The sequence below is a fragment of the Anomalospiza imberbis genome, chromosome 1 (assembly GCF_031753505.1).
Source record: "Anomalospiza imberbis isolate Cuckoo-Finch-1a 21T00152 chromosome 1, ASM3175350v1, whole genome shotgun sequence".
NCBI classification, from domain to species: domain Eukaryota; kingdom Metazoa; phylum Chordata; class Aves; order Passeriformes; family Viduidae; genus Anomalospiza; species Anomalospiza imberbis.
In genome coordinates this window covers 45,726,053-45,745,288 of record NC_089681.1, presented here as the reverse complement: position 1 = coordinate 45,745,288, position 19,236 = coordinate 45,726,053, and the positions used below count along the sequence as shown (strand labels likewise).

Here is a 19,236-nt window from a genome sequence, read left to right as displayed (position 1 = left end):
TATTTTTGTGCAGACAGGTATTGTACTGAATTAATGTCTATGAAGGAGACAAGGCTGGTGGAGACTCCAAAGCAGGTTGGAACTAGATCTTCAAGACCCTCTTCCAACCCAAGCCATTTTATGATTCTAGGATACCTCTCCAGGTCAAAATAGTGTGAACCCTGTTAAAAATAGATGTAATTTTCTAAGAATGCATGCAGAGAAAGGGAGATTTCTGGGGAGTTTATGGTTTAATGTGGCCCCTTTTGTAAAAGCTTAACATATCCAATTCCCATCTGATTTTCAGTGTCACCCTGCACACTTGACTGACACGAGCACATTTGTCTCACCCGCAGCATGGCAGAACCAACACTCCAGAGTGAATGGGATTCTTTTCAGCTACACGCCTCACCGGCAGTGTGATCCCTGGTGCTCCCACTGTGGCTTGGCTGGTTCTTGGGGTGTGGGAGGGGATGGAAAACCACCCAGCCTGGGCCTCAGTGTTGCAGAGTGGAATTTGCAGAATGGTCTCTTCAAAAATTAGTTTTGACTTCCAAACCAAACCTATTTAGTACAAAAGGCACAGGAGGGTACTTCCATGCAGTGTCACAATGCAATTTTTGCTATGCAATGTCAGAAATTTGTAACTCATTCTTAAAAGGTCACCCTGATTCCATGTGTGTTGCCTCAAAGACTTGTTCTCTCTATACCTGAAAAATTTTGATTCTTCCAGGTATCTAAAATCATGAAGAGGTATAAAATGCATATAAAGTCCCTGTAGTCCGTAGCCAAAAAAGCTTTTTTCCCTTCCCTTCCCTTCCCTTCCCTTCCCTTCCCTTCCCTTCCCTTCCCTTCCCTTCCCTTCCCTTCCCTTCCCTTCCCTTCCCTTCCCTTCCCTTCCCTTCCCTTCCCTTCCCTTCCCTTCCCTTCCCTTCCCTTCCCTTCCCTTCCCTTCCCTTCCCTTCCCTTCCCTTCCCTTCCCTTCCCTTCCCTTCCCTTCCCTTCCCTTCCCTTCCCTTCCCTTCCCTTCCCTTCCCTTCCCTTCCCTTCCCTTCCCTTCCCTTCCCTTCCCTTCCCTTCCCTTTGATTTATTTAGTTATTTAGGTTTTTTATTACTTTTATTTTTTACTCAGGTGATGATGCTCAAGCAGAACAAAAATCAAGTCTTGGAGGGGAAAATGATCACCTGAATTACAGGCAAGTGTAATTTATTGGGGAAAATGGAGATTTTTAAGCCACACAGAGAAAACAATGTAAATGTAAAACAGCAGGGATCACAGTGTAGCCCAAGCAATTGGAAAAATGTGTGAGAGATTTCTATCATGATCCTGAGCAAGATATTTTTAGACAGTAGTCTGCCCTGATTAAGTAATGAATAAATAAAAGACAAGTCTTTCCCCACTGTTTCTTTGTGTGTAGAAGATACTGAAAGTCCTAGACTATTTCAGAAGTTTGGGCACACTATTGATTCACTTGGGTTTTGTTATGAGGCCAAAAAGGGAAAAGGAAAAAAAAAAAAAAAAAGGTCTGTGAAACCCTATAACTGTCCAGTCTCAGTGGTTTTGTTACTGTGCCAAAATAAGCGGTCAAGGCATAATAGCACTAGAAAAGCTCACTTGCTGTAGATTTTACATAACAAGTTCTCAGCTTCTCTCATTCAGCCTGTGCCTGTTTCTGCAACCAAGGCAGCACAGAGAGCAGATTTTAGGTATAAATGTGTCAGTGGGTAGAGCTTGTTTTCCTTTGGTAAATTAAATAAATGCCTTGGTGCTTGGGGACCAAGGGCGGCACAGAAAGTAAAATTGAAAATTCTAGAAAGAATCTCAGAAAATGTACCAAAATATTCCCTCTTTTTCTCCATGTCTTGCTCAGAAAGGTATGGGTTTGGCAAAGTAGCTTCTGCTGCTTCCAATTATAAGTATGTTTAGGGGTATGTTTTTATACTAAAAGTTTGTTAAGCATGGCTTCATGCAACTGAGTTCTTGAGCAACACTTAGGAGTACCCCTTAGGGCCATCCTGCTTTTCAGAGGTGGCAACTCCCAGAGATGTGCTTGGCAGCAGCTTAAGCTAATCTTTCAGTCTTAGCATCACTTTTAATTAAAGCAAGGCAGCAAATAAGTTGTGGGCCAGATTCTGCTTGGTAAGAGTGCTTCCATTAGGGGAGTTTCTGTACTCAGGGGCAGTGCATTGTCTTGGACCTGCTGTAGGGTCTACTAGGCTGGAGCCAGACAAAAAGATACAGAGAGAAACAGGAGCCTTGTTAGCAGCAAGTCTGAGACAGAGAAAAATTTTATCTAACTTTGGTTCAGTGTTTGTGTTTTCTCTGCTCTTCAGGAGGACCTGCAGGGATCACGAGGATTTCAAGAAACATCATCCTCCCTTGGAGCTGAGCTTCTGCTCTGCTGCAGCCTTAGAGTACTTTGATCAGAGATACAACAGCAAAGCTGCAATTTATTATTGTTCATTGTCACCTCCAGCCACAATTAACATTTCCCCTTCTCATTAGAGGTTTTTCCTCTGCCCCTTTTCTGTTTCACTTTTTTTTTTTTTTCTTTTACTTTTTAAAGAGAATAGCAGAAGTCATAGCAAAGGTGACAGCTTGTGTCTATGGCTTGGAGTGCACTTTGGGGGTTACACCATAACTTCCTTGAAAGTAGACAGATGCTGTAAACCCCTGCCTCCTTTCCCCTCCCCCCTCCCCCCGCCAAGTGTCCCATCAGGAAACCCCCTCCCAAAACTCACATCTGTACCCATGACCAGAAGCAGGTGCAGCTGGCAAACTGCAAACCCATAGACCTGGCAGTATCCTGCCCCAAGCAAGCTAAAGAAGCAAAAAGAAAGGCTGTGCAAGAGGCAAACTTGCAGTCCCTGCAAGTAGTTCAGGTTTGCTTGGAATAACGTTGTGGTTCTGCAACATGCTAACAGATTGTCTATGTGCATGTATTTTCATGCACATTTAAGGTGTTTAAAGTCAAATGCAGGACTTCAAGTATGTAGCTCCCACTACCATTGTTGCAAAACCTTTGTCTGAGTGTTATAAGACTGACATACAAATACTGTGTGCACATGCATTATAAAACATGTACATGCACTTATACTGCATTTATGCAAGCTTGTAGGGACAGAACTATGTAGTTGAACTCAGCTTTCTGAGCACACTGAGAAGCACACTTTTTTTCTCAGATGAACTGTAACTTATAATCAACTTGAAAATCTGTCTCTGTGTGTGTCTGCTTTTGTCAAAAATGAGATGATTTAATATGCAGGTCCTACTCTGCAGACATCCAATTTTTACATCCCTGAGAAAATTAAACCTTTAGCGTTTAATATCCAACTGATGTGTGTTTACAATCCACTGAGTATTGATTTACTTCTCTGTATGCTGAAATGCCCTGATAAACCTACTTTTCTCCTACACCTTATATCTCAGAATGCTGTTTCTTGAATGTAAATTATAAAGGCCACTCAAAATTTACAAATCTTGGGAAATGAGCAGTACTGTGAGCTTTTGTGGAAAACGTGTTTTCTGCAAGAAATTTGAGAGAAAAAAACCCGAACCCTGAGATAGAAGGAATTTCTGCATGACAAAGTCAAGACAGATACATGTGCACAGATGGTGGCTGACAATACCATACTCTCAGGCAAGCTTATTAGTGCAGCCTCAGTGCCATGATAACATAGATGTGCTGGATTGGAGGTGGCTTACACTTGTCAGCTGAGAGCGACTCGGCAATTGGTCTCACTCATTTGTGCTGACATAATTAGAGAGGGAGGGAAATTCTGTGTGAGGAGACAGAGGAAAGGAAGCGACAATTACACATATTAAAAAAAGGAAAAAGTTATGGTCACGGCCTTGAGATTTTCCCTTTCCTTTTGTAAGGACTCTTTCCACTCTCTGATGGTTGTTAATCACATCATTTTTTGAAGACAAAAGGAAAAAAAGCAACATAATGTGTCTCAATGCCATCCTCATGTTATCTGTAGCTTCCACAGGGTCACAGAAACAGTGGCTATGTTAGTATGAGGTAAATCCTGAGATGTTCTAGCATGCCAGGTAAATTGGAGCCTGTCACAAGGGGTGGCAGAACCTCAGAAAGGGCTGGGGAAACATGGGTCATGTACTGGGTAGTGGGTCATGAAGCTCTGGTGTTTAGGACAAGGCAAGAGTTTGCATACCAGGATGGGATCCACTGCTTCTGCAGAGCCCTCTAGTTGAGCATCACTTCATTTACAGCTACTGCAGTAAAATAATTACTACAGTACTTATTTACACCAAAATAAAACACATTTTCTTTCATCTGGGCTCTGAATAAATTGAGGCAGCAAGATTCTCATCCTGTCTGCTCTCCCAAAGGAACCAGAGGGACACTTTCCCCTGGTCAGATGTCAGACATCCTGGCACTGGTTTTATGCTGAGGCAGTGCCTGGATAGGCTTGACAGATGCACAGTGTTTTGAGACAGAGCTTGCATTCTAAAGGCTGTCCAGTCCCCAGCTTCCTCCAAGCCATTAGAAGTAATGCATAAGGAAAGGCAATGAACATCCATGAGTTAAATTCCTTACTAATACCTAATTTCTAACCACTGCTCTTTAGCCACACAGTTTAATTATATTAGGAGAAGACACTTGGCATAATTTTCTTCCATTTACAGGACCACTTTACCAGTGGGGACACCAATGCAGAGAGCATTTAATGTTTGTCCAACAAGTGCATGAAATTACAGAACCTGGATGAAGACCCCAGATCTCTTAAGTCCAAGTCCGTCACTCCAGCCACAAGCAGAGCTACATCTAATATTGAAGAGACGTGTGGAACTCACTTCAATTAGCTGCATTGCCAAAAGCACAACCGTTCTCCATAAAAGAGGTATTTCTATGATAACCAAAAAATCGAAGGCATTCTCATTAAGCTAATTAATATGACTGTTTCCTGAATCCACCCACTTGTGTACATTTCTGAAGGAAAAGCAATCCCACGTATCTGTGGATATAAACAGATGTCCTTTGCTAAATCAGAGAGTTCCACCTCCCAGTAGTGTATGTGCTTGCCCTGCCCTGTGAACTGTACATTAATTGGTTGATACAGGACAGGTGCATCCATATTTTTAATGAAATATAGTGATTTATGGTCAGATTTCAGACTTTATGTTCCAAGACCAAATTAATGTACTTTTGAAGGCATCACAGGAGTTATAAAGTTGATAAACTGGTATTAGCAACACAGTTGAAAAGACTTTTCTGATGCATTGTTAGCCTTAAGGCACACACAACAAAAATGTTTATGTGTAACCTACATATACAATACAAAGCTCTAGAAAAATATTTTCCTCTCAGACTTACACAGAGTGTCACATTGCAATTTTCAGTTAAATTTAAACTACATGTAAAATTAAAGCAGTGATCTCCAATGACACATCACCAAGATAGTACAGCCTGAGGCAAGAGTAGCTCCAATAAATTTGGCCTTTCGGGGGAATTCCACCAGAGGACATTTCCAGGAGTATGTGCTGTGTTTGATTGCACTGTGGCTGCACACCTCTGACTTCCAGCAAGCAACAGTTTAGCAGCAGTTTTAGAACAGATGGGCACAATGGCTATGTCTGAGCTTTGCAAGCCAAATCCTACCTGGAAAAAAGAGGCTGCCTTATGTTGATGTATATATCAAAATTTAGGAATGCACACCTATGAAGTTTAATTCTTTTGTATTTGTTTATTCTTTAAAAAAATTGTTATTAAAATTTTTGGTTTTATTAATACTGGTTCATTTTAGAAGAAAGGAAGGTGTAGAACATTAGGTTTCAAAAACCAAATTTTAATTTCAGGAGGGATGCATGACTGTCTGGTGTTTGGAAGAGACACATGAGCCAAGGGAGCACTCTCCTGCCACACCAGCCCTCCCACAGACTCCCTGTAATGCCTTTACAACACATTTGACTTGCTCTGACAACTGACCTGCATTAGAGAAGTGCTTAGAGATCTTCAAATGAAGAAATGTTCATAACTAAAAAGCATTTACTCTAATGAAGCCCCTTAAAAGAGGCTCTGCATGCCACAGCTGATCTCTAGTATAGATGTAATTGCACTGAATGTTGTGGAGTGTATTTTCATTCCTCTTCTGCATACATTATGTATAATTTTCTGAGTAAAACAAACATCTGTGCACAGTTGTGGAGATGAGATTTTGTGCTAGTTATGGTGGACGACCTTCAGTTTTTGTTTTTGCCCAGGATTCTTACAAATATAAACAAAGTTACAATGCAGCCTCCCACTCTGACCTTTTAAATTTTACTTTTAAAAATAGAGGTTATATTTTATGCTGCAAATTATGCCTTTATCTCTTATAATCCCATAAGTCAGATATCACAGTCCCACTTCAATTATGCTAAACTCTTATGTTAATTTTAAATCATGTAACTTAATTCCTGGCAAAGCAGGCTGGTGATTTTCAAAATGTGGTTAATGAAGCAAAGTACAATCTAGATTCTGCTACTGAGATCATCTGAATCCCTTAGGTCGCTGAACATGACTATGGAGAGGCTCTTCTTTACAAAAGTCTGCGTTAGATTTTCAAAAAATGAATTTTTAAGTGCAGTTAGGGGCTATGAAATTTGAAGTTGAGAGTACAAAGAAGTTGAATTACTTTCACTAGAGCCATAGAACAACGGTGCAGCTAAAACAATTACACTTCTGTGCACATATATGCTTTAAAAGCCTTAACTGGTGTCCTCCCCTGTTAAATCATATATGCAAACCATACCAGATTTTCAAGATGACAGTCTGGGGACCTAATGTCCATGTCCATGGATGTATGCAAATCAATGTCATTTTCCCTATCATTTGCAGAAACCAAACATTTGCTAATAATTTCTTTCAACTCCCTCCTTGACTCAAACAATAGCTTTATCTAAGACCTGCTAGTAGATGAAATCTTATGAGACTGTATAGCTTTTTCAATGCAATTAAAGCTGCCCCCCAAACCTCTGTCATTCTCTGATCAGATAGGCAGAAAGTTTGCCACTAAAATGAACTCAGTGTGAAGCTTAAGTTCTTCAGAGACTTTGTCATTTACTAATATTAATTTATTTCTCTGAATTAAAGTATTCATACCAAACTCATCTGTAAATTTGCCTCCATTCTTTATTAGCATGTTGCGCTTTTTTACTCATGTGCTTTTTTGAAAATACTAGTACCACTAGTGTTCCATTTTTTCTGTCTGTAAATTATCAGTTAATTAACACACATCCACAACAGACAAGACAATGCAAATATATTGACGCCCAAAGGTTGGTGGATATTTATTTTTTATTTAAATTTACTATATTCAATGATCTTCCTATAAGGCAAGAGAGATTCACTCAGGATTTGAGGTTTAATCCAATACTTACAAGAGCAGAGAATCTAGAGGTCAAACCAAGGTCAAACCCAAGGCAGTTTTCACATGACTTAGAAGGTTGCACAGTACAAAATCAAAACTTTCAGAAGGTCTTCTTTAATGGTCCTGGGTTGCAAGATGTGGGGTGGAGCCAACAGGAAAACCAGGAGGGATTTCTGACAGGGAAGGTGAGAGTCAAGCACCATCCTGTGTTAAAAGGGGGAGATTTTTGTTCACCTGAGGAGAAGGGTGCATGGGGGAGGTTCATTTGCCAGATATCCCCTCCCAAACACTTCTGGTTGTTAACACCTATAAGTCCAACCATGCTCGGCAACAGCTCACACAAGTAGCAACGTGTGTGTTTACCTGTCCAAGGCATCCTTGCAACTTCTCACCGGTGCTCAGCAAATGCATCTCCCCACACCTCATGATGATGGATGGCTTTTTGCTTCTCCTCTTTTCTCCATGGCCCCAGGAAACAGGATGGTTTAAGCTATGGGTGCTGCTAGCCTTAGACAGCACAACCCCTGGCTTGGGCTGCCCAGTGTACTTTTACCTTTTCCCATTGGTGTGGCTTGTCCTGCCACCAGGAGAGACGTGCAGAGCCTGTTTGATTATGCTCTGGCACCATGGAGACTGCAGGTGGCTTTTTTTCCTCTTCTAAGGAGAAAAGTGAGGGAGAATCAAGCAGTGAGCGTACCTAGGAAATGGTCTGACCTTTCAATTGGGACCCACTTATTCCTGTGGAAGGACTGAATCTGTACATCATACTTTGCCTGAGATGAAGGAAAACACAATAGTAGCATTATTTGTGACCAATGGTTGTGAACAGAGGACAAGGACATTTTACTTGCATCACTTTCTCATCAGGCTGTTTCCTTACCCTACATCAAGGCACTGGAGCAAGATGCACCAAACCATTTCAGAAAGAAAGGCATAGGGGACATCTTTATTGTGGAAGGGCATAAAGATTTTTCCCTATCCATTTTAGAGATTTGGTCTAGTGATGGACTTGGTAGTGTTAGGTTAATTGTTGGACTTGATGATCTTAGAGACCTTTTTCAATAGTTCCATGATCCTATGATTTTGCAGAGATTTCTCCTCCTCCTGGGACGCTCTGGCCCACCCACTGGGCAAGACAGGTTGCAGGAAGAACTGCATGTTTTGGTCAGGCAGCACTTGTGGGAGGAGAGGGAAGGGTAGAAGGTATCTTCTTTTCAAACCAGGACTGTGGGATTCTGGACACATCTTCCTCTAGGACAAATCACCAATACACATTACACCACATAAAATTGAACCATGCACCCCATTCCTTGGGCTTGGGGACTACTGGCAAGGCAGGCAGGACAGCAAAACACAGGTGACTTTCAGGAAGCTGTGGGGGCAGAACGAATTTATAGGTTCGGGAGGCAATAGGCACACACACCTTCTCTGTAACAGATTACTGGGAGCCGGGCTGATAACCAGACCCCAGCAGACTGAGAATGGTCACAGCAGTTGCATTGAAGTTGTTTCTCAGTACAGACCTTAGAATATCCCAGAGCTGCCAGGCTAAGTTTCAACTTAGTCCATTTCACGAAAAATGAAGACTACCATGAATATTGGGACCACAGTATGCATGTATCATATGCATCCACTGTGCATTAAAATCTTAATTTTGTTGAATGCAGCAGCTCTCTGAAAGGAGGGTCATACTTGTCATTTCCAGTGCACCAATCAAAATGAGGCAGTGGACTGGTCCTTCACAGGCTTACCCAAATCTACTCTGCTCATCAGCTGAGTTGCTGTGTTATTTTTAGTTTGATACATTTGTATTCAAGAGCATCCTTCAATAAAAAAGTCAGGTCTAAAACTGGCTACAGTCTAATAGTAATCAAAAAAACAAACCTTGCAACTGAGAACACTGTAAACATTTTAGAAAATTAGCCAATGATTCTTTATTAATAAGTGACAGAAAGTAAAAATACATTCAAAAGTTTTTTCAAAACCCATTTCTAAAGCAAACACACCAAAAAAAAAGAATCATGCCACTCTTTTTTTCTTAAACCATTAAAAGAACATTAGGTAAGCTAATGCAACAGCTGTCTGAGCTACTGCTTCCCTAATATAATCCATAATGGTAAAAACAGCTTTTCCAGGCATTTTAGTGCAATTTATGCTGTTTGCAGGTCTTTTTTTCTTTGCATTCTCCATAATTTAGTATCAATTGATATCACTCTAGCTTATAAAATCCCCACTAATTCAAGATAACTCTACTTAGCAGTAACTTTGTTTCCTTTCAGGGCTAATATCAAAGTAGTTGTTTTGAATCCCAACATGATGAGTATCTAGGAGAAGCCTGAAGCTATTCTAGTGCTATACAAGTGGTGATGTATAATTGAACATTAAGTAATCCAAGTAATAGAAGTCATAGGTCAGCTGTCTCTCCTCCTTAGACAATTCCTTTAAATATTGCCTCACTACGTCTGTACTTGTTCTTTCATCAGAGGAATGTCTGTCTTTGAATTTAGGGAACTTCAGATTGGCTGGAGCACCTACCAGCTGCAGAAAGTAATTGGCATCTTCTTCCAGGGTTTCAAACTTTCCTATAAAGTCATAGTTGATGAGGCAGGGATAACAGAGCTTACTGACTTGCTCCCAGTGAATGTCCATTCCTACTGGCCGGTGGGAATCCAACAAATACTGGATAAACTCCTTGAACTTAACTCCTGATCCTGTTTTCAGTGCTTCTTCATCTGCATTTTGTCTATACTTTTTAATTATTGCCTTCCCAAATACGGGATGGTAATAGCTGTTTGGATGTTCAAACTTATCCCTGAAGGCAGATACCAGTCTTTCCATAGGATCACGTACAAATATAAACTTGGTGTACATGTTCAAGCGTGTGTAGATCCCTTTTAGGTCATAACTGTCCAATTTCCTTAGATGCTTTCCGTAGTGCACATCATCATGGGAGATGTTGTTTGCTGAAGCAGCAAGTCCACTGAGCACCATGAGGACCCTTTTCCAGTTGGAGCAGCCTGCTTTTGGCACTTCACAGTACAAAACCTTGTGCCTGTCCTCTACGTAAATTCTTGACACCAGGTGCACCAGATGGGTTTGCAGCTTCTTTCTGCTGTTGTGTTTCCTACAGAAGCCCTGCAGGAAGGCCCTGCGCTTTTCCTGGGTGCTGTCTGTGTCCTGCCACTCACCACCCTTGACAAATGTCTTGTTTAATGGGTGCAGAGCAGGAGGTAAATACACCCCTCTGAACCAGCTGAGAGGGGACTCACTCGTCTTCTGCTGCTCAGGCAATCGGCTGCCCGAGGAGGCAGCCACCACACTGAAAGGGTCAGCCCTGCCCTGCCAGTGCCTGCTGCTTGAGACAGCCATCTCAGGGTTACTGAGGCCCACAGGAGCACTTCTCCTCCATGCTGCTTTCCTTGGCATCCCCAGAGGCTGGAGTGTGAAATCCTGCAAACATGGAAAGGATCAGAGCTTAGAGCACAGTGACAGCCCACTCACGTTGCAGCAGCAGCAGCAAGGATGGTGGGGTGTACTCATAACCAAGCCACACCTGGTACTACCAAGTCCCTTTTAAACCACTTGATCAATACACCTAATTTAGGAACAAGCTGGGCTAATTACTGAAATACATGCTTCTGAAGATTACCTGTTACCACACAGTAGGTCTTCCTACAAAAATAAATAGCTCAAGTCACACCTCTTATGAAATCAAAAATGGTTCACATAGAGGGGCTGATAGTCCTGGTAGGGGTGGACAGGCACTTTTCTCTACTGAACATATTTTTCCCTGTGATAGCACTGGCACTGTTGGAGTTGCACAGTCATTCCCTGGAGTGCACTGGCACAATCACAGTAACGTGTTGGATCTACTCCCACTACTGAGACATGGAGCAGCCTTTGTCCCCCAGTGGTAGCAGGGGACAAAACCAGAGCCCCTAAACAGTTGACATCAGTTGGTTTGAGCAGGGTGTAGTGACAGACAAAACTGTCCCTCCAAAATGGTCCTACTCCTACCTGCACACAGGGAGATGATGGAAGTGGATGCTCTGGACTGAATGTATGTACAGGTGTCTGTGACACAGACGCCTGCCCCTGAGCTGCTTTCACAGCTGAAAAGGAAAAATAGATGCCTTTGGAGCCTATTCCATCTGACTTATTTAAACATCAACATTTATGACACCAACTAACTAAACATTAACTAGTGACCCTGCAAAGAATGTGAAAAGATGAGACTTTCGTCCTAAACATCTCTCTGTATGTCCTCAGCCATTGTGCAATCCACAAACTGCAGCAACAGCAAAGCTTGCATCTGTTTTGATGCCAGATTCTTCAGGGTCTTGTATCATGTAAGTTGACTGAAGAGTTTCTTGCAATATGGGTATTTCTGCTCACTCATTCCTCAGTGGATTCTCATGTGTCTGCTAAGCCTTGTAGATTTTTTTCTCCTGTTAGTAGGCAAGCCTGCTGCATTGGGACACCTCTACAGCTGCTTATTTTCATTACACGTCTGGAGAGGGAGGATGCTGATAGACAGGTTTTTAAGCATCTTTTTGCAAGTAACAGAAAAATGGTTAGGTGGACAGACAAGGACAGACTACCTGACTGCTTCCATGAACCTAACATTTTTGGAAATCTACATAAAAAGGCTTTTCTAGCATAGACTGATTAAACATTTATTGGAAAGTTGATTTGTGGACTGGCAGATCATACATGTGGATTTGGAGGGATGATAAAGTTCATAGGCCAATTCAAATAAAGCTGTTAAAAATTCAGAGGAATAATGTAAGAAATTGTAATGAAGGGAACACAATTTGAATTCCAGTTTGAAAAAAAGCCTATGAAAAAATAAGCAGTTCCAAGAAAAGTTAGCATATGTTGCAGTGTAATAATTTCCCATAACAAAAACAAACCCAGGGGATAAGGCTTTTCTGTACCGCTGCAAGCCACTGACAAGCAGGTCTTTATACCACTGAACTGATTTTTGTATTGGTGAAAACAAATAAAAGAAGAAAGTTGGGCAGGACTTGTATGTCTGTGAGAGAGAAGGCATGCTGGTGTTTTTAGAGATGCAAAAGGATACTTGAATTCATTGGGTTTGATATGGTCAGATTTTCTAATATATTTTTTAAAATGTATTGTGTTTAATATTTTCTTCTTTAAAACAAATTAAACATATGTGTCTAGAGATTTATCGCTTCTGCCTTAGGATGGAAATAATTCAGGAGATAAGTCAGTGTGTAACAACAGAAAGCAGTGCTAGTAATAAACCAGGGTATGACTATGAGCCCAATGTGAGTTTCAGCATCACAGTGAATGGCAAAGTGCCATTCTTACAACTGCAGAACCACAGACTTACAAATAATTTAAATGTTTTTACCTTAAAATGGAAACCTGAAACTTAAAATGGTGAGAAGAAAAATATGGGGTACTCAGAAACCAACTACACAATAAAAGGCTCAACAGAGGTAGGAATAAAATAGTGACAGTGCTAAAGTAAATAAAGGTTGTAAGTTCATCAGTGCAACTCTGGTGATTTTGAAAATTTAGAAGACAGTCTCCAATGATACAGGGCTGTACTGGTGTTCCCCAATGCAGAGAAAACTCAGGAGAGGGCAGTACCTCATGACTTCCCATGGTATGTCACCTGAATTTGGCAGCCCATTTTTGTGCAAAGAAACTTAAACCATCTGAATTTCAAACTAAAGCCACTAAAATGAGCCCTATATTTCAGAGGAAAGTTCAGCCTTCTCAAGCCATCCTATCATCCTGAACTGGTGTAAGATGCCCTAGTTTCACTAAAACAGGAAAGAAAAGGACAGACTGAAAGGTGTGTCTGGTCTTGATTTTGTTCCATTTCAAAGAGTCTGCCTGGGATCCAGGACAAGCCTCGAGGGTAACCCAAGATGGTACCAGAGGAGGATTGTATTTTAGTTGCAGAAACTGTGAATGCAGCTGTAGAAATCGCTACTAAAACATTTTTGTGGGGTTAAAAACTTCAGAGAAGGATGGACAGAACTATTCAGAGAAATCTCAGTACCACTGTAAAGGAACAACTTATGGATAGTTGGAGGCAATTGGAAGAGACTCCTTCCTAATGAGATGAGGTGAAAGGAGAAAGAATCACTTAGCAAAAAAGGCCCAAATAGAAAGCAAAATAAAAAAATAATCCTCAAAAGAAAACCAAGATCAAACCAAACCAAAACCCTCACAGGCCTACCCCTCTGTTCCTAAGCCAAACAAAAAACCCCAAACAAAACCCCAAAACTCTAGGGCCAAAGCAATGATACAGGAAGATCTGAGGACCAAGAAGTTATCTGAATCTGTAAAATATTATTAGTTGCTTTCCTTTTCCCCTTCTCTCTGAGACACTTATCCCACTTATGTTGGCTACTATATGTTTTTATGGTCTCCATGAGGGATAGTATCCTTGCTGTAAATGCTGGCTGTAACTTGCTCTGAGAATAGGAATGGATAGTGATATTTTCCAAAGGCATAAATGGCTGGTACATTGCCATGGAAGTTTTCTAACTCAAAAAAAAATAAAAAAAAAAAAAAAAAAAGAAGAAAGAAAGAGATCAAACCTTTCTATACACTTGCCTGAGTCACTAGTTAGTACCTAATAAAGGTGAGATGAATGGGAAGATGAATCAAGCTTTATTTTTGATAAGAAATATTTAACTAGACAGTTTTCCTAGGAAACTAAGATAAATTGTTTAATAGATAGTGCCATGTTCCTTTAGCAAAGATGCCTGACAGTCTGACATTTATCTGCATGAAAGAGATGAAAACCACACACACTGAAAGGATTTAAATATTTTATGACACCAGTCTTAAATATAGAGATCTGCCTTCTTTGGCTTGCTCTTGGTGTCAGTGATTTTTTCTTGTGCATTTTATGACACTTTAAAGATCGGAACATCTCCATGTTATATCTTTTTTTCCCCCACAACCATAACAGGTAAACAAAAACTTGCAAAACCAATAAACACTTTTAAAAAACATCCATGTCTATATATCTACATTCCTAACAGTCCATCCCACAAGCTGCTGAGCATTGTTGTTCTGAAAAACAGCTGGACATACACCAACAACAGGCAGCATGCAGGCAGTGTCAGACACTGACTCTGGATCCAGATCTTCCCATGCAGACAGCCCTTACCAAACTCTTTCAGCCAAGTGTCCAAGGACAGGAATGTCCATTTATGGCTTTCCAAAGAGCTGCTAAGTTTGGGAACCAGCTGCCTGGCATGGGAGATGGACTCCGTGGTTACATTGGAAAGATGCAAGACTGTCCTAAAGACATGCTGACAACCTGTGCAGGAGGTTGCACACATTTAGTCTGACAATTAAAACCCAGGGAAATGTTGTACCTTTGCCAGTAATTGTGCAAACTGTCCTCTGTTTGCATGAACACATTTGAAAGGAAGTTAAGAAGTGGACATGGGCCCAATTTAGAAGAGTAGAAGGGTATGCCCATTGCCACTGTCTCACTTTAGCTAGGCTGGAACTGAAAACGTATTTTAAAATGAGTTTAAATTCAAGGAAAAAATTGAATTGAATAGACTGTTTGTGTGATGTGTGGCTACTGGCAGGCAGCTTAGTGAAGCTGTTGAAACAAAAGGCATTTTAGAGTAATTAATGGGTTCATGTGGGGTTTTTGTTTTTGGTGGGTTTTTTTTTGTTTTTTTTTTTTTTTTTTTTTTTTTTTGTTGTTTTTACATTTTCCCTGCTCCTACCCATTCAAAAAAGGATTTCTTCTCACTGTAAAAATAAGTAGCCAATACCTTTTATACATATCTTTTCCTTTAATACCTTCACAAGCCACTGAGGTAGAAGAGATTGACTACTGCCAAGAATGGTTAAGACTCCTCCAATTATGCTTTGTGGTGATTTTACAATGCATGGGTGGGATCTCATCTAGGCAGTTTGCAATTAGAGCAACTCACCATGCAAAAAAGATAATGATGTATTGGAAAGGCTGATATTCCAGGGCTGATTTACAAAGATTTAATGGCCTGCAGTGCAGACAGTGCTGTGTTTTCTCAGTGCCTTAGTCCTGAATATTCAGTTTTACTAACAAGAATAATAAAATTAAATAAGCCCGACAGAAAACATAGCATGAAGAATAGTAAAGGAAATAAATATTCTCTTTTCTTGCGTTTTTCTCTGCTGCCAATTTACCTGTTTATCTAGGATCTCTCTGTAGAAAAACTGACAAAGAGTAATTTAAGACAAGGTTCATTTTCCAATTCACACTCAGACTCTATAATGATCAAGGAGCATATAGAGATGAGTCTCTTAATTTAGGTTTTTAGCTGAAGGCAGCTTGAATACTGGAGGACTATAAAACAAACATTCTCTTACTTGGATGGTAAGTGTCTGTGAGTTCTTTGACAACTTTGGAACCAGTAGTTTCAGCCTGAAACCTCAAGTTTTTCACATAATAGTTGAATGGGGCTCTGAGCGAACTGATTTAGTTCAAGATGTCCCTGTTCATTGCAGGGGGGCTGGATTAAGTGACCTTTGAAAGGTCCCTTCCAACTCAAACTGTTCTGTGATTCTGTGATAATTGTTGGGCACACTTAGAAGAATCTCTTAATCAGAGGACCATGATTGTGGCATATAGCTCATACTTGGTATGCAGTTTAAATGTGAGGGAAAGTTTGCATTTTTAGCAAGCCAGTGAAGCCTGGATCTGTTACTACCTCACTTCAGTTGTACCACCATGAAGAGCTGTACTTGTATGTGTGAGTTTTCTTAAGCCTGCCAAAAGGAGAGATTATCCTAACTTCTTTTTTGCTAGAAGACTATTTGGAAAACGTAATTCAGAATGACCAGACTCCTCTACCACTACTATGCTACCTGAGCTAACATGTAAATATGCTCAGAACACTTTAATATCATAGCAGTTTAGTGTAATGTTGCTGAGCTAAACAAACTCCCACGGGATCTCCCAATGGAGAGACTATTCAGGCTACCCACAAGTGACAGAAAATATTTCCTGATGAGGTGCTTCACCTTCTGTGCAGTGGATATAAACCTCTCGATTCATCACTTGTGCTTGTATCAGCTACTCCAAAACACCACTAACCCCTCACCTCCCAGCAGAGCCATGAATTTTTGGCTTATCTAATTTATTCAGGGCATATCACTGATGCTACATTCCTCAAAAGCCAGAGGCAAGACCTTACTGCCACAGACACCACATTTTCCTATGAGATATGTATCCCTAAAACACCTGTACTTGTACCAAGCATGTATAAGATTACTAAACAGGTTGAGGGGAAAAAGAATAAGAAAAAAGATTATACAAGATGCTCAGAACTTCCTTCAGAGACTAAGAGGCAAACCTCATATTTTGGAGCTGAATTACAATTAGGTTCAAAGGGGATCCTTGTGAACTCTGCGCCAGACACAAAATAGAATAACTGATCATAGTAAGGAAAAAAATACTGCAGGTAAATTTTAATTAACAGATACCAGTAATTTTAAATACTGCTTTTCAAAACACAGTTTTGTAATTCAATGACTATTGCCCCTAGAATCTGTTAGCAGAAAGTCCAGCATCTCATTGCACAGTGAAGTTATGGCAAGGATACAGACCAAGATAGTGAAGAAGGAAAGGGCAGAGGGAAAGAGAGATTTTTTTTTCTTTTTATATGGTATGGGCAAGTGTCAGTGATTGGTGTGGAAAAATTTGAAGGGAGAGCCCCAGTCCAGAGATGGTTTTGGAGGAGAACAATCCAGGCCCACAGGCAGTGGGGAACGTGGAGAGGCCCAATGGGATAAGATAAACAGTAACATTACCACAAGTATAGTAGTGTACTTAATAAGGAGACAGGAGAAATCCATTTGTCTTTGGCTGAGACCTCATATATACCTGACTCCTGGCTTTGCACCAGCCTCCCCTCCTCTCTCTGCTCTGTCATGATCTACAGAAAGCAGAAACTCATGCTAATGAGGCAAGACAGTCTGCACGAGCCACTTCCACAAGCTGATTCACATGGTCAGCAACTTGGATGAAGGAAATTAAGCTCTAATTTACTTGCCAATTCTTGATCAAATCTGGAATTAACTCCCTCCTGTTTCCACCTCCACAGTCAAAGCATTTGGATTCTCCAAAGCATGGTTTGAGTGGGAGGAATAAGAAAGATGAAGGCATAAATAATAGAAAAATTAGCAAAAAAGATGCTATTATTATCAGAAACTAAGTTTTGCATGACAGATTAAAGATTCACCAATACAACTGCAACCAAGTATAGCAAATAAAAAAGTGCTCCACTCACTTATTACTAATAAATAAATAATAGTGAAGGTCACTTGATAGCAATAATAAATTGGTTTCAGGATAGTGCAATGCTGATGCTGCATGTCTTGCCTCCTGATAACAGTTTTATGGTACTGGTTCTTTGCACTATAACATACAGACTTGAAAATAAGCACAGAGCCACTGCAGCCCAGACAGCTAGTGTTTGGGCAGAGTCTGCAGCCAATTTACATGGAATGCATGTCTCTAGATGTTCAGTTAAGATACACTGTTAATAAAAGCAATTTTCAGGTCATGGACCTCTTAACACGTGGCCATATTTAGCCCAACCTCCTTCTTACCTAGCAACACTTCTTTTGGGTACAGGTAAAATTAGTAAAACCTAAGTCAAACACTGTGGTCAGTGGCCAGAAATCTTCACCAATACTCATTCACATTTCTATACAGAACAGCAAAGCACTTTAAACAACCTGAAATTCAGGATGGACTAAACTAAGCATGCAATATTCATTTTATGAAGCATAGTGCTTCATTACAAATAAGTTTACCTTACGTATAGAGGGAGCTTAAGTCTGAAGATGACACTTTCAGGCAATCTCTGTATATTACATATGGATCTCTTATTTTAACTCATTAAGTAATGATAATGTGCCTACTTTTTCATAAGTTAAAGCACAGAAGCAAACCAAATGACATAAACAGTTTCTGCTGTTGACAATTGCTATTTTCAAGTGTATTTGAAACACGTCTTTGAAAACAAATAGCGTCTCTTGCATGTTCACAACTCAAGCCAGGCAGGAATTTTTGAGCACATTTTATATTTCAGGCAACATCTATTTTTCTCTCTTAAGAAAAGAGACACCAACATTTTTTGTCCAAAGAGGGGCCATGTCTCAGCCCTTGCCAATCAACACCCAGCCTGCACAGGAGAGACCCTGTACCCATTTCCTTGTCCGCATGAATAGACATATTTTGCAGGAAGCTGATCAAACTGCTGGGTGTTAATCCTGGAGGTTAACCCTGCACACTTGGACTGAAACCCTGGCTCCCGTTTCCCTGCAAGTGCTTTGAGAATAGAGGCCTGAAATCTAATGCTGTACTTCTGCACACAAACCAGAATTCCTCCCATTAGTGGCTGTGGCAACATTCACAGTTTGTTTTTTTTTTTTTTCCCTGTTAAACAGAATCCATCTCTATCTTGTTTGCAGGTAAACACACTTATCTTCCAGCATAAACAAGACATCTTGTCCTTTTAGAAAGAATAAGAAAAGTTTCAAATGAAACTAAGTTCAGATTAAGAATATTAATGTATATTCAGGCATGAAGAATTCAATTTCTCCCAAATTGCTTTGGAAGAGACACTAAGATCTCTTGAGGTCTCAAAGCATTTTCCCTTCAATCAAAATTAGCATTTAATTCAAATTAGATGACTTTATTGGTAAATAAAAAAGAAATAGAAATGTAAATGCACTCAAGGTTGGCAAATATCTCAAATACCTGTTTGCCTACATTTGCACACTTTTAAACAAATTTGTGTGTTCATTTCTAGACAGAAAAATAATTATTGAGAATTGATTGCATTCATAAATGACAGTGGGAATAAATAGACTGT

At 40.3% G+C, this 19,236-nt stretch overlaps 1 protein-coding gene across 10 annotated transcripts in view; it reads right to left on the bottom strand.

The window, feature by feature from the left end:
* Positions 1-9,263: 9,263 nt before the first annotated feature.
* Positions 9,264-19,236, bottom strand: part of CHST9 (carbohydrate sulfotransferase 9) — a 101,698-nt gene continuing 91,725 nt past the window's right edge. For all 10 annotated transcript variants that reach the window (XM_068190108.1, XM_068190127.1, XM_068190100.1 and 7 more), the window contains one exon: positions 9,264-10,804. In XM_068190108.1, coding sequence (XP_068046209.1) covers positions 9,707-10,804 — 1,098 coding nt within the window. In that variant the 3' untranslated portion in view covers positions 9,264-9,706. The remainder of the gene's footprint in view (positions 10,805-19,236) is intronic.